The sequence below is a fragment of the Triticum aestivum genome, chromosome 6A, assembly GCF_018294505.1.
Source record: "Triticum aestivum cultivar Chinese Spring chromosome 6A, IWGSC CS RefSeq v2.1, whole genome shotgun sequence".
Classification (NCBI taxonomy): Eukaryota; Viridiplantae; Streptophyta; class Magnoliopsida; order Poales; family Poaceae; genus Triticum; species Triticum aestivum.
The window spans coordinates 390,569,777-390,584,201 of record NC_057809.1 but is presented as its reverse complement, the minus strand read 5'-3'; the positions used below and the strand labels follow the sequence as shown (position 1 = coordinate 390,584,201).

The window sequence follows — 14,425 nt, the reverse complement described above, 5'->3', positions numbered from 1 at the left end:
CCCTGCAAAACATTTGCGTTAGTGTGACTCAGGTGAGTCCTCTGTCTGTATGAAGCCTTTGGACCGTATGAAGCCTGTGGTCTGGGGTTTGTCTTCTTCACTTGTGGTGTCATGATGACATTCACAGGGAGATTCTCCAAACACCTTTTCGGCACCCAGATCTTCTTCATAGGCGGTCCATTCCTGCAGTTAGTACCAATATACCTGGCAAACACTTCACCATTCTGATTCTTAAACAGTTTATAGTTTGCATCAAAGGATTCATCAATAACAATGGGGTTAGCACAAGTGAAGCCAGATAGGGTGGATGGATCTGCTGAAGGTTCCTTTGCAGCAACCCATGTGGTTTTGGGGTACTGCTCAGGTTTCCAGTAAGAGCCATCAGCATTCATTTTCCTTTCGAACCCAACACCCTCTTTCCTAGGGTTTCGGTTCAGGATCTGCCTTTTGAGGACATCACATAGTGTCTGATGCCCTTTGAGACTTTTGTACATCCCTGTTTCAAGCAGTGTCTTCAACCTAGCATTCTCATCAGCAATAGCAGTGGTATCCTCAGCAGAGGGGTTAGTTACCACATCAACAGTTGAAGATATTGCAACAGTAGCAGCAGTAGAACATTCAGCAACAGAAGTAGCGTTATCACGCTCAATGCATTTAAGACATGGTGGTTCAAATCCTTCCTGAGCTGAACTGATCTGTTCGGCGCGAAGTGACTCGTTTTCCTTTTGAAGATCTTCATGAGCCGCTCTCAATTTCTCAAGATCTTGCTTCCTTTGAAGATAATCATAGGAAAGCCTTTCATGAGTTGTTGAGAGCGTTTCATGACGACTTTCAAGTTCCTCATACTTAACGTGAAGATTTTTTATGTCTTCAATTAAGGACTGAGATCGAGTCATTTCAGCGTCTAACAGATCATCGCTTTTGTCTAACAGTTTTTGAATGTGTTCCATAGCTTTCTGTTGTTCAGTTGCAATTTTAGCAAGTGTTTTGTAGCTGGGTTTGGAACCACAATCAGAGTCATCGTCACTAGATGTTTGATAGTGAGTAGTGCGTGTGTTTACCTTGGCACCGCGTGCCATGAAGCAGTAGGAAGGAGCGGAGTAGTCCTTGTCATTTGCATCGGTGTCGGTGATGAAGTCATTGTCTTCAGTGTTGAAGATGGACTTGGCAATGTATGCTGTAGCCAGACTTGCAACGCCAGAATCGGACTCCTCCTCAGACTCCACCTCCGCCTCCTCAGAAGCGGACTCCTCCTCAGAGTCCATTTCCTTGCAAACAAACGCACGTGCCTTGCCAGATGAGCTCTTCTTGTGTGATGAAGACTTGGAGGAAGACTTGGAAGAAGATTTTGAGTATTTCTTCTTCTTCTTGTCGTCAGAGTCATACTCCTTGCTCTTCTTCTTCTTGTTCTCATTGTCCCACTGTGGACACTCAGAGATGTAGTGGCCAGGTTTCTTGCACTTGTGACATGTTCTCTTCTTGTAGTCATGAGCAGAAACTTCATCATTCCTTGAGCTTGATCGTGAAGACTTTCTGAGGCCTTTCTTCTTGGTGAATTTTTGGAACTTCTTCACAAGCATAGCAAGCTCCCTTACAATGTCTTCAGGATCATCAGAACTGCTGTCAGATTCTTCTTCAGATGAGGAGACAGCCTTTGCCTTCAAGGCACGAGTTCGCCCATAGTTGGGACCGTAGATGTCTCTTTTCTCAGAAAGCTGAAATTCGTGTGTGTTGAGCCTCTCAAGTATGTCAGACGGATCGAGTGTCTTGAAATCAGGACGTTCTTGAATCATCAGGGCTAGGGTGTCAAACGAACTGTCAAGTGATCTCAGGAGTGTCTTGACGACTTCATGCTTGGTGATCTCAGTAGCGCCGAGGGCTTGAAGCTCATTTGTGATGTCAGTGAGTCGATCAAACGTGAGCTGGACATTCTCATTGTCATTTCTCTTGAAGCGGTTGAAGAGGTTGCGAAGGACACTGATTCTCTGATCTCTCTGGGTTGAGACGCCTTCGTTGACCTTGGATAGCCAGTCCCAGACTAGCTTAGATGTTTCCAAAGCACTCACGCGGCCATACTGTCCTTTGGTCAGATGACCATAGATGATATTCTTGGCAGTAGAGTCCAGTTGAACGAACTTCTTGACATCAGCGGCAGTGACACCTTCTCCAGCCTTGGGAACGCCGTTCTTGACGACATACCATAGGTCGACATCAATGGCTTCAAGATGCATGCGCATCTTATTCTTCCATTAGGGATATTCAGTTCCATCAAAGACGGGGCACGCAGCGGAGACTTTAATTATCCCTGCAGTCGACATAGCTAAAACTCCAGGTGGTTAAACCGAATCACACAGAACAAGGGAGTACCTTGCTTTGATACCAATTGAAAGTGCTAGTGATCGACTAGAGGGGGGGTGAATAGGCGATTTTTATGGAAGTCTTCAAAACATGTAAGTTTCGAAGACAAACGATAGAAATAAACCTATTACCATGCAGCGGAAGGTAGACTACACTAGGCAAACCATAGTCACGTATTCAATGAAGTGAAAGCACAATGACTAATAGCAGCTAGGCAGTAAGGATCAGGTAGGAAGATATTGAGAAGCCAATCAGTACACGTAATCACTTAGTGAAGTCGAATGGTGATGCTATCGTACAATGACTTCACAAGAACCAACAGTAAGTAAAGGGAAGGGAAGGATGAAACCAGTGACTCGTTGAAGACAATGATTTGTTGGACCAGTTCCAGTTGCTGTGACAACTGTACGTCTGGTTAGGGAGGCTGAGATTCAACTCAGAAGACCTCGTCTTCACCTTATTCCCCTTGAGCTGAGGACACCCAGTCCTCGCCCAATCACTCTGGTAAGTCTTCAAGGTAGACTTCCAAACCTTCACAGACTTCATTCACCGGCGATCCACAATGACTCTTGGATGCTCAGAACGTGACGCCTAACCGGCTGGAGGATTCACAGTCCTCAAGTGTAATAAGTCTTCAGATCACACAGACAAGAAGACTTAAGTGATGCCTAACACTTTTTGGCTCTGGGTGGTTAGGGCTTTATCCTCTCAAGGAATTATCTCTCAAAGGCTTCGAGGTGGATTGCTCTCAAACGACAAAAGCCGTATTTTAACTCCGAGCAGCCAACCGTTTATGGTTGTAGGGGGTGGGCTATTTATAGCCACTAGGCAACCCGACCTGATTTGTCCGAAATGACCCTGGGTCACTAAGGAACTGACACGTGTTCCAACGGTCAGATTTCAAACACACATGGCAACTTTACTTGGGCTACAAGCAAAGCTGACTTGTCCAACCCCGAACAAGATTCGCTCTCATAGTCTTCACTCGAAGACATATGATTTTGGTTAAGCATCACTTCAGTCATTCTGACTGGTTCTCTTGGACCCCACTTAACAGTACGGTGGTTCCTATGACTCAACAAAGAAGAAAAAGAACTACGAAAGGTCTTCATGCGATGTCTTCTCTTGTCATAGTCTTCAATGTGAATGTCTTCACATACCACCTTTGACTTCAATGTCTTCATACATTTTTAGGGGTCATCTCTGGTAGGAAAACCGAATCAATGAGGAACTTCTACCTGTGTTATCCTGCAATTCTCACAAACACATTAGTCCCTCAACTAGGTTTGTCGTCAATACTCCAAAACCAATTAGGGGTGGCACTAGATGCACTTACACTAAAAAACAAGGAAAAATAGAAACTGGCACTGGGCTCTAGGTTAATAGTTTAGTCCTAAAAATAATATAAAATAGCATATTAATGCATATAAAACATCCAAAACAGATAATATAATAGCATGGAACAATAAAAAATTATAGATACGTTGGAGATGTATCAGGTGATAAGTACCCATTGCCCCGGAGAGCATTGATCTCCCCCTCTATGACGACGGGGGGCTTCCACAACCCCTTAGTGCTCGACTTCTGGCCCTCGGCGATGACTTTCTTGCCGCCCTTCGATGCGGTAGTGGAGGCACCCTCACCGGCCATCTCTTGGCGGGGAAGGGAGGAAGGATGAGTTGGGGATTTGGATTCGAGGATGCTTGAGCGCTAGAGCTTGAGGATGAGGGAGGCAGTGAGGGCATTGAGAACATTAAGCTGAAACACCCTCTCCTTTTCACCTCTTATAGCAAGTAAGAATGCCAATCCCACGTCTCGCGTGGCAGTAATTTTGTGTTTTCCCCATGCATCGTGCGTTAAGCGCGCACAAGGATCAAGGGGTTTTGTTGGTAGTGTTGCTGAAAATCCGGCGCTTGATCTCCTTTTCCTGATTGATACATTGATGGCAGAGGCCTCGAGCCATGATTTTATGCCATGTTGGCCTTTGAAATGACGGCACACCGCGGCAAAGCGTGGTGACACTTTAGGTCAGTCAAGGCTGATAGGGTTGGACCTGACCATAGTTCTTGTCCTGACCTGAGAACGCTTCGCCACTTAAGCGGCTCGCCTAAGGAGTTGGTCCCCGAATCCAAGACCGCTTTTGGGTGTTGCAAGAATCTTTTGTTTAAATATAGATGACGCTGGAATACCATGGATATCCAAGCTATGCGACTCCTCGACCCAAAATGAAATTGCTTCAGAAGGCTGCATGGGAGTTGAACCAACTTGCAAGGTTGAAGACTGAAGATTGAGAGCAGCTCGGGGAGGGCCGAGGTGCGTCCACGGCCTGAAGACCGGCTCAAGGGAGACTGATGGAGTCCTAGATTAAGGGGTGCTCGGCCTGTTGGCTACCAGTCTCTTGGATGGGCCGATGGCCCTCCTAAGCCCATCACCGATTAGCCTAATTCATCTACATCAGGAAGGAAAGATCCAAAGACTTGGGTGTCAAAAAAAAAGATCCAAAGACTAGGCGCAGACTCCACGGCATAGAGACAGGCTCTGGCACGTTTGACCCTAGATACAACTGACCTATTTGTAACCCTAGGCACCCCAGTACCTATATAAACCGAGGTGCCAGGACCGTAGAGGACAGATTCATTTGTACACAATCTCGCAATAGTTCACATGTATTCTAAATCCCATCTACAATTAATACAACAAAAACAAGACGTAGGATTTTGCATCTTTGAGAGGGCCTGAACCTAGGACACCGATGTCCCCTCGTATCCTTTTTCCATCCAACAAGACTATCAGACTGGGACCCCCTACCCATAGTCTGCCAGATTTAGCTCCGTCACTAACTATTACCTATCTTGACGTCCTCATGTTTTGAATTTTTGATTTGTAAGTTCCAAGGGGACCTCAAACATAACTTTTTCTTCAATTTTTTCTCTAAAGAAAACTTTTCTTCAATGAGACGGGTCGTCAATGGGCTGAACTCTGCTTGTGAACATACGCTCAAACGGTAAGCTGACGCACCACCTTTCACCCTCTCTTAACACTTTGTGAGAATCTCTGCGCCGTTGACGGTAACCAGCACCGTATGCTCGAACTGCGCGTTGAGGCTGCCATCCACCGTGATGGCGGTCCAGCCGTCGTCCCACACCTCGCACCGTGTGCTCCCCATGGACAGGGTAGGCTCTGCAGGATGAACCATCACAAACCAAACCGCCAGTTAGTCACATACTCACAGTCCTACGTTACTTACATCTATCACAAAAAGCAGACGGAGATCATCAGATCTTCTGACATATCTCAATTACAGCTACACCACCCATGTCGTCTGACAGAGTCATGTTTCATCCTAAGAGTTTGCTGACTGATGGGAAGAAGGGATCAACCAGACAGAAGCTTTGCATTTGGGCTATTTTGCAGCAGAGACAAGTCTGCACATATTGTTATCTTGAAGAAGAAGAAGAAGGCCATGGAAGCGGCTTACCGATTGTGAATGTCTGGCCTGCGACCATGAATCCTGGCTCATAATCATCTGTACGAAATGTGTGTTTAGTTGCTGTTTATGAGGACCAGAGCATTGCCAAAAATTGCTCATGTGGCTATCTAGCATTTAGTCCATGATCACGGTCAGTGAAAACAGCTAAGGTTACTTACAGGTGTGCCATATGATGGGTTCTGAATGGAAGATCGTCCCAACTCCGTGCCCGATGAAGGGATCGACGCTGTAGCCGTACTTGTTCACATGTTCGCTGAAATCCATTGGAAGTACAAAAATGATCACCAACAATAACACAACAATTACATGCATTGATAATTAAACTGTTTAGATTCTCAAGTGATAAACAGTGTCGAGACATTTTCTGAGGATGCATATGTTTTAAGACAAGTAATATCATCATTAACTGATAAACTGCATCAAGGCTTATTCTGAGGATGCATATGTTTAAGAAACGGAAATCCTCGTGAAGCCATTCGAGAAGATAATCTTTGTTAGTGAAAAAACAATAGATGTTGATAATTTGGCTTTCTTCTCATCTGTTTCAGACCCTATGAAAAACGATGTGCTGGCATCTGGTAATATTATATTTGTAAGTCAAATTTAAACAAAAAGCAACTGATTGGTATGGAAATTACCAAAAGCATCATAAAATTCATACTATTGTCCAAAATCTGAGAGAACAACACCTTATTCTCTCTCCAATTGCCTTAAAGCTAACACCATGTTTGCAGGCTGATATGCCCCTCAGCATGCACTCTTCAGTGACCTATTACATCAGACAAGTTCTTCAGGTACTGTCTGAAACTTATGGTTGGAACTTGGAAGTAATCAGTAGAAATCAGACCTTTACAAGCTGCTTAGTAGGTTCATCGACCTCCCCACACAGATATGTTCTTGAGGTGTCACCATGATATCCCTAGAGCAACACAGTATGTCACACTACACCTCAAAATGTGCTTAATTTATCATACAAATACAATAGGGCCTACTACATTTAAGTAGACAGTAACATCAATGTTGATGATATCCCCATCCTGCAAAGTCAGCAGGAAACAACCATCATTTCTTTTCAGGACAAAGAGGTTGCTAGCAATTGGAGAATCAGATAAAAAAGATAGGATCATGTTTCGACCCGTAGTACGTGTGAGTCAGGAATTCCATGGCAGATGCACTCATTCACTGACATGCAGACGCTCTTCGGGAACCCGCCGTATCCAAGGGGAGAAGGGTAGGCACCAGCATCAATGATCATCTGATGAACTGCCCTGTCGATTTCATCTGTCGTCACGGAGGGCTGATGGGAACACAGAGATTTCATAATTTGATATTAGTGGATATGAACAATCCATTGCAGAATACAAAAGAAAACTAACAAACTATATGATGAAATATTAGAGTGTTCGCCACAAGAAGATGTGGCTTCTTTGTAATGCAGCATTACCTTCACCATTGTTCCTGCATACTGAAGAACTCGGGCAGCAAGCTCGCATGCGGCTCTCATATGAATGATGCTCTCACGGTCATGCATTTGCCGATCAGGATTTACATCTGGGAGACGGTCGGTACCATCGTAAGGCGGTCGGCGGATGTGGTCGGGCACCGGGAGGCGTGGACTGACCGTGCCGCGCCTTAGTGGTTCCCTTCCCTTTACTTGTTCAGAGCCATGGGTCTCTGCAACCCTTCAGTTTCAACAGCTACCAAGTGTTCATGATTCATGGCACCAAGGAAGCATTGGATTGGATTTTACCTGCAGATCGCCGTTCTGTTGGCTTCCCCCCAATTGCAAGATTCTCGTGTTGCTACCGCATGGAAATGCTTCTGGATAATAGCCTTGCCTGGGAAGATTCTTGTGATCAGATTAGGGGTCGGCGGGAAGTATGAGATTCCCAGCGAGAGCACTCACGAACCTGAACGGCGGCAGGGGGAGGAGGGGAACAACGGCGGAGGTGGTGACACGAGGAGCTTCATCGCCGGTTGCCGTCGCCGCAAAGTACACAGGCGGAGTTGGCCAATCGCACTGGCTGGTGGGAGATAAGGCGAGTACACGTGGAGGGGGCGTACTGGCTGGTTGACTCGCCTTGAAATCTCGCTCTCACACCGCCCACAGACCGCAGTGGACATGGAGCGGGAGACGCCGGAGGCCGCGCCACCGCCGACCTTTCTCCGCGGGGAGGAGGCGTCGTCGGGGTCATCGTCGGCGCGCGCGCGGTTCGAGCGCCTGATCCGGCGGGTGCAGGCGGAGGTGTGCGCGGCGCTCGAGGCAGTCGAGGAGGGCAGCGGCAGCGGTGGCGTGGTGTTTCGGGAGGACGCGTGGACGCGCCCGGGCGGGGGCGGCGGTATCAGCCGCGTGCTGCAGGGCGGCCGCGTGTTCGAGAAGGCCGCCGTGAACGTGTCCGTCGTCTACGGAGTCATGCCCCCAGACGCGTACCGCGCGGCGAGGCCCGACGCGGCGGCGGACGCGGAGAAGGCCGGGCCCGTGCCCTTCTTCGCTGCCGGCGTTAGCTCGGTGAGTCTCTGAGAGGCGCCTCCCACCGGTGCTGCCCAAGTTCCCATGTCTCAGCAATCTGTTTGCGTCACCACCATTTCTGTGTAGGAATAGCTACTCCCTACCAATTTTCTTGTGTAATAATGTGCAATTGCTTCCACGGATTTACATGATTCTTGTTTTGGCGTCCGGTCTCCAGGTTATCCACCCAAACAATCCCTTCGCGCCAACATTGCATTTCAACTACAGATATTTCGAGACAGAGGCACCGCAAGGTACTACTAGTGCTGCCAAGTGAAATAAGTGGATTTTTGTATTCATAGAATTCAAGTCAAATTCAGATATTACTGCTGCAGATGCTCCTGGAGCACCCAGGCAGTGGCGGTTTGGAGGTGGTACTGACTTGACACCATCGTACATCATCGAAGAGGATATCAAACATTTTCATTCTGTATGACATCTTGCTTCTACTATTATCTTGGCTAAAATCGTATGATCCAAAGCCATTTGACATTTCTCTGTTGCTGTTTACTTTGTTTGTTGGATAACCTTTTTAGGTTTTGTTGTACACTTTGAGGTTCAAAAACAAGCATGCGATAAGTTTGATCCAACCTTCTACCCAAGATTCAAAAAATGGTGCGATGATTATTTCCGTATCAAGGTTAGTTTGATGACCGTATGTTCGTTTAGTAAATCTTTTGGGTGATTAGTCTGTACAATGTCTCCGAATTAGGTGACATGATCCAGACATCTGAAAAGTGCTATTAGAGATCAGGCTTGCTAGTCTTCTGAATATCCCGCAATGTGTAGTTTGTCCTGCACTGTCTCTGTTTTTTCCAGAGATATTCATGGAGATGATTACTTGTCTGTAACTGCAGCATCGTGGTGAACGCCGTGGGGTGGGCGGAATATTCTTTGATGATCTCAGTGACCATGATCAAGAAACTCTTCTTGACTTCTCGACAGGTATTAATAGATAGAACTCTGAATTTGGGTCCTTTTCTACCATCGTCTGAAATGCTAAGGCGCCTGCCTTCCTTCCCTGCAGAGTGTGCGGCCTCTGTAATTCCTGCATACATCCCCATCATAGAACGTCGGAAAGATACCCCATTTACAGAAGACCACAGGGCATGGCAGCAGCTACGGAGAGGTCGCTATGTGGAATTCAACCTCGTAAGTGCTTCGACATGGCCATGATCATCATGCTTGTTAGTGTTAGCTTTACTCTGGTTCTTAATTTTTTGCTCCTTGCGAAGGTCTACGATCGTGGCACCACATTTGGCCTCAAAACTGGAGGAAGGATTGAGAGTATCCTTGCTTCCCTCCCTCTGACCGCACGGTGGGAGTATGATCATGTAAGTTACGATGCTCTGTTACTGTTATATAACTCTGATAAACACATACTACATTTTGATCCCCGCAAAAAAAAACACAACCTTTTTGAGTTTGTACTGTTTAAAGGCGCTGCAATATTTAAAATCTTCAAATCATTCTGAAAATAAAAGTTTTTCAGTTTTAAATAGTTTGGAAAGATTCATTTGACACATTAATTGATAGACTCGGGGCTGTTTGGATTGTGACTATGTTTGCCTTATATTGCCACATTACTTTTTGCCACACTTGCCACACTTGCCTAACTTGAGTTGCTCAAATTATTAGCCACACTTTTTGTGTCTATAACATGTGGGGTTCACTGCTCATAAAAAAAAATTCTTGCCTTAGGTGTGGCTAGAACCAAACACGCACCTAACTTGGTCAAACTTGCCTAAGGTGAGATGTGGCAGAGTGTGGCAATATGTGGCTGGAAACTAAACAGCCCCGTGTGTTGTGATGCATCTTTTGATTGGGTCATGTCACTTTTGTTACAGCAGTGGCATTTTGTCAAGTTTACTCACGGCCATTTGTATGCAGAAACGGCAAGAAGGGACTGAAGAATGGAAACTTCTCGACGTGTGCATCAATCCAAAGGAATGGATCTGATTGGTTGGAACTGAAGTGCTTGCTCTCCAATTTTCCGCCGCTAACTTTATTTTGAAGTGTCTTCTGTGTGTAGATTTTGTGCATTTGCATGGTGCGGTTTCGTCCAGTGAGCTTATCAAGCTTGGAAATCTGCGTTTGGCTGTTTGCTTAATCTTCGTATAAGGAAAAAAAATACATGGTCTTGTTCCTTCCAATAAAAACCTCCGTTCAAGTGAGATCTCTACTGCTGCAACCTAGCAGATCATGACAAAGAGTTTTTTATCTAAAAAGAGGGAAAAGTCCACCAGCCTCTGCCATAATTGATGCACTCAACCTTCTATTATTGCAAAGTTTTAAGATCCAAACACGGGAGGCTCGACCAAGATTTTTCCCGTGGTACGAATAGTTGTCGATGTCCTACTTGATGCTGACCAAGGCTTCGAATCACGGAGATCACGTGTTGCAAGGTCCACGTAGGGTCCATGAAGAAGAAGCCACCTATCCACAATGGCTTCTAACCACAAAGGTCTAGCCTTACTCGAAGTAGATCTTTAGTCTCGTACAAACTTCTTGGATCATTCACATATTAAAGGGCTTTCAAGCACACCTAGCTTGTCTAGGACACACACCATCCACAAGTAATAAGAATGAGACCCCTTGATTGTAAATCTCTTGCTATTATGGTTCAAAAGATAATCTCCTCCACACTCAAAAACTCTCACAAGATGGAGCTCTTGATTTGAGAGGTTGGAGTGGTAAGGCGGGGGGGGGGGGGGGGGGGGATTTTCATGAAACTTAGCACATGATATATATGTATGGGAAACAAAAAAATTCCTACGCTCACCAAGATCAATGTAGGAGATGCACATCTATGAGAGGAGAGATTGGATCTACATACCCTTGTAGATCACTAAGCGGAAGCGTTAACAAACGCGGTTGATGTAGTCGAACGTCTTCGCGATCCAATCACGATCCGTCCACGAACTCCCGATCAAGTGTCGAACGGACGCACCTCCGAGTTTAGCACACGTGCGGCTCGGCGGCGTCCTCTCCTTGATCCAGCAAGCGAGAGAGGGGGGGGTATGATGTGGAGCATCCTTCCATCATCCCATGGACTCTACATCAATACATCAAGCACCACATGGACCCATGACAAGAGCTAGAGCACGCGCAATGGAAACCAAGGTGAACTCCTTCCTAATTGACATGCATATGGACACGAGTGAAACTTGGTCGCTACCTCACCAAAATGCATTATGTATCATTAGGTACGAAGAGGAACACTCCCAAGCAGCTAAGGAGCATCACCAAGGAGTAGGAGAAACACCCCAAGACCTTGAGGAAAAGGAGTCCCAAAGGAGCAGGACAGGAAGTACCAGGCGACCTCGTGCGCACGGGCCCCCGAGACCCCGTGCCCACAGGCTACACGGGGAGCTACCGCTGTAGGACCCCGTGCGCACAGGCCCTACAGGATGGCCGGCTGATGATGGCTGTTGGGCCTCCTCTTCATCCACTTCGCCCCCATGCCTATATATTCCGTACCTAGGGTCATGTTTAGGGTAAGCAAAGATACATGTGAGATATTTGAGAGCTTTGCTCCTTCTACCTCTCCATTGGAGATCAAGTCCTCTTAGGAGAGGATCCAATTGTGGATTTCAAGACCTCCTCTTGGAGAAGACTACCATCATCAAGACCTCATCTCTTAGGAGTGGGAAGAACTTTACCTAGTGCTTGTTTCCTTTGATTGTTCTTGTAATCTTGTGGATCTATGTGTTTGCTATCCTAGTGGATATGTGATTGGGTTTTGTTGGAGTGAATTCCTCTTTGTGTTCTTGGTGTTCATCCCTTTTCCCCCTCCAAGTGTGAAAAGATCCACCTTAGGGTTTCACCCTACAACATCTTGGTATCATGAGCAAGGTTGATTCACATCTTGGAGTCCCTACCCCCATTTGCTAGCTTGATTTTGTTGTTTTTCGTCCTAATTTGAAAATCCCCACCAAAAAGAGCCCCAAAAATTTTATTGCAATTTGTTAGATGTTGTGAGATTTGGTTGATTTGATCCATGAATTTGGTGTTTGACAAGTGGATCTACCCCTTACCACCTTTTCCCACCCACCCATCCATCATTTTTGGCCGGAAATTTAAAAATCCCCACAGATCTGAAGGTGTTCTTGCGCTCCCAGAACACCCCGTGCGCACGGGCCATCGAGACCCCGTGCACATGGACATCACTTACCCCGTGCGCACGGACCATACAGAGCAGTTCGGCCACCACCATTTTGCCTTTCCACGACCACTTTTGACATTCCGCAATATTTCTCGTGAGTGTTTGAGCTTTGGAGTTGCGGTTCTCTCGTGTCCGAAGGTGTTTCAGCTATTTAGGTGTGGTTTGTCTTCATCATCACCTCCACTCATCATCGGCTTGGACTCCACTTCGACATCGAACACCTCATCTTCATACCAACCCTAAGCAAGGACGGTAACCTCGACGACACCTTTGTAGTACCCTTGCCATTACCTTGATAACCTCGAGCCTCTTTTGCGTAGCTTACCCTTCGAGACTAGCAGGTTGAGAATTTTTGGGCCACGCTTGTAGTGCAACTTTAGTGTTACGTCTGTCTCGTGCATATACTGCTTGTCATCTCGCATTGTGGCTCACATACCAAGCATTGTGGCATAGTAAAAAAAAGCTTTTAAGCAAAAGAAAAGGAAGACAAGCAAGAGCTTGTAAGCAATAGCATTGAGCCACTTTGCCTAGTTCATCATCTCGATTCATACATACATAAGCATACTTGGGATAGTAGAGGACCCGTTTCTCTCTTAGGTTGGTGCATTAGCGTATCTAGCCCATTAGAACAATAGAGCTAGTGTCTCTCTAGTATCCGTACAACAAGAGCATTTCCGTGGTTCCACCTCTTAGAGCTCATTCCTTGGTTGTGCGGATCCCATCTATCTTCCGTGTGCGTGTTCCCAGTGATATCCTTGGGTTTGATCTATTTGTCTTACTTGAGATTTGTGAATCTTCTCAACTTTTTCGATATCTTAACTAACTTTTTCTTAAATTATTTGTGCCACTTCCTAACCGAGATCCTCCATAAGCCTTTTTACTTGTAGGCATGAGAAACAAAACCCGGTACCAATTCTACTATTATAGCATCACATGGGATCGTACTTGTTATATCCACAATCTTCGGAAAAGGCAACTTTGGTTTTGTTCTCTCATTTTCCTACTCACCACCACTTCCACATGATGGATAGGCCTACTTCTTCGGCGAACCCGCTCTTCGAGGATCAAGATGACGAACGCGACTACGTCACCAAGAACCACTTCTTCATCGCACAACGAGCTCTACATAAAGAGAGTGAGGCTTTGGGTGATCGCATCGAGCAACTCGCCACGAACCTACAACAATCGGAAGCAAGACAACGAGACTATCTGGACGCCAAGCTCTCCAAACAAATGGATGAATTTCACAACATGATCGTTAGCCACGTGTCTTTCTCAACCTCTTCACCAAGATGGCGTCACTCAAGTCGCCGCTCGTCGTCATATTCCTCTTTCGATGCGAGTCCTCCTCGACGCGACGACACTCAAGACCGCCAAGCGCAAGAAAATTTGTTCCGTGGCAATGGCCTACAAGACCGAGTGTGAGCACATGAGAGGGCGCGACGCCAAGAACGAGAAGCCATGGATCAAGAACAACTACCACCACATCATCCACGTCAAGCATCTCAAGATGGCGATGCAATCCGGAAAGAGCAACAAAGTCGTGAAGCTCAAGCTCAAGCGGCTCCAGACGCATTCCGAGAGTCCACTCAAGCCGTTGCACAACGCAACCGTCAAGTACGTGAACAAGAGGAAGCACTTCATCAAGAACGGCAAGAAGAAGCCGCCTGACGTGAAGAACAAAAAGAAAGGCGAAACCAAGCACATATGCCTCGACCTCCTCTACGCCAAGAGCGCAACCACGACAAAGATCCTCCTCCACGTCAAGAGCGACACCAAGCGGATCGAGTGCTTGAAGACCCTCCTCCACGCCAAGAGCAACATCAACATCGTCATTATGATGAAGAACTCCAATACGGCAAGCTCAAGTTCACCATGACCAAGTTATCCGGAAGCAACAATC

General features: G+C 46.4%; 2 protein-coding genes across 3 annotated transcripts; one reads left to right on the top strand and one right to left on the bottom strand.

Moving 5' to 3' along the window:
- Positions 1-4,991: 4,991 nt before the first annotated feature.
- Positions 4,992-8,007, bottom strand: LOC123127621 (methionine aminopeptidase 1B, chloroplastic). Of its 2 annotated transcripts, XM_044547376.1 has the most exons (10): positions 7,759-8,007; positions 7,599-7,686; positions 7,293-7,530; positions 6,984-7,145; positions 6,844-6,885; positions 6,696-6,767; positions 6,538-6,617; positions 6,007-6,101; positions 5,837-5,884; positions 4,992-5,538 (listed from the first exon to the last, which is right to left on the bottom strand). In XM_044547376.1, the coding sequence occupies exons 1-10, from the start codon at positions 7,970-7,972 to the stop codon at positions 5,393-5,395; spliced, it is 1,185 nt and encodes a 394-aa protein (XP_044403311.1). In that variant the 5' UTR covers positions 7,973-8,007; the 3' UTR covers positions 4,992-5,392. The 2 variants fall into 2 exon arrangements, with proteins under 2 accessions (XP_044403311.1, XP_044403312.1); XM_044547377.1 differs by lacking the exon at positions 5,837-5,884 and having other exon boundaries at positions 5,486-5,538.
- Positions 7,971-10,531, top strand: LOC123127622 (oxygen-dependent coproporphyrinogen-III oxidase, chloroplastic). The gene is made up of 8 exons (XM_044547378.1): positions 7,971-8,357; positions 8,536-8,611; positions 8,693-8,787; positions 8,914-8,997; positions 9,215-9,302; positions 9,385-9,509; positions 9,593-9,691; positions 10,248-10,531. Exons 1-8 carry the CDS (start codon positions 7,971-7,973, stop codon positions 10,314-10,316), a joined length of 1,023 nt encoding a protein of 340 aa, XP_044403313.1. The 3' UTR covers positions 10,317-10,531.
- Positions 10,532-14,425: the final 3,894 nt, after the last annotated feature.

Excerpts from the sequence above, each read along its gene's own strand:
- LOC123127621 (XM_044547376.1), bottom strand. The coding sequence starts at position 7,972 with ATGTCCACTGCGGTCTGTGGGCGGTGTGAGAGCGAGATTTCAAGGCGA. Across the intron at positions 6,886-6,983 it reads CTGACTCACACGTACTACGG|GATGGGGATATCATCAACAT; the intron begins GTCGAAACATGA and ends CTGACTTTGCAG. Across the intron at positions 6,102-6,537 it reads GCAATTGGAGAGAGAATAAG|CGAACATGTGAACAAGTACG; the intron begins GTGTTGTTCTCT and ends AATGGATTTCAG.
- LOC123127622 (XM_044547378.1), top strand. The coding sequence starts at position 7,971 with ATGGAGCGGGAGACGCCGGAGGCCGCGCCACCGCCGACCTTTCTCCGC. Across the intron at positions 8,998-9,214 it reads ATGATTATTTCCGTATCAAG|CATCGTGGTGAACGCCGTGG; the intron begins GTTAGTTTGATG and ends CTGTAACTGCAG. Across the intron at positions 9,303-9,384 it reads TCTTCTTGACTTCTCGACAG|AGTGTGCGGCCTCTGTAATT; the intron begins GTATTAATAGAT and ends CCTTCCCTGCAG.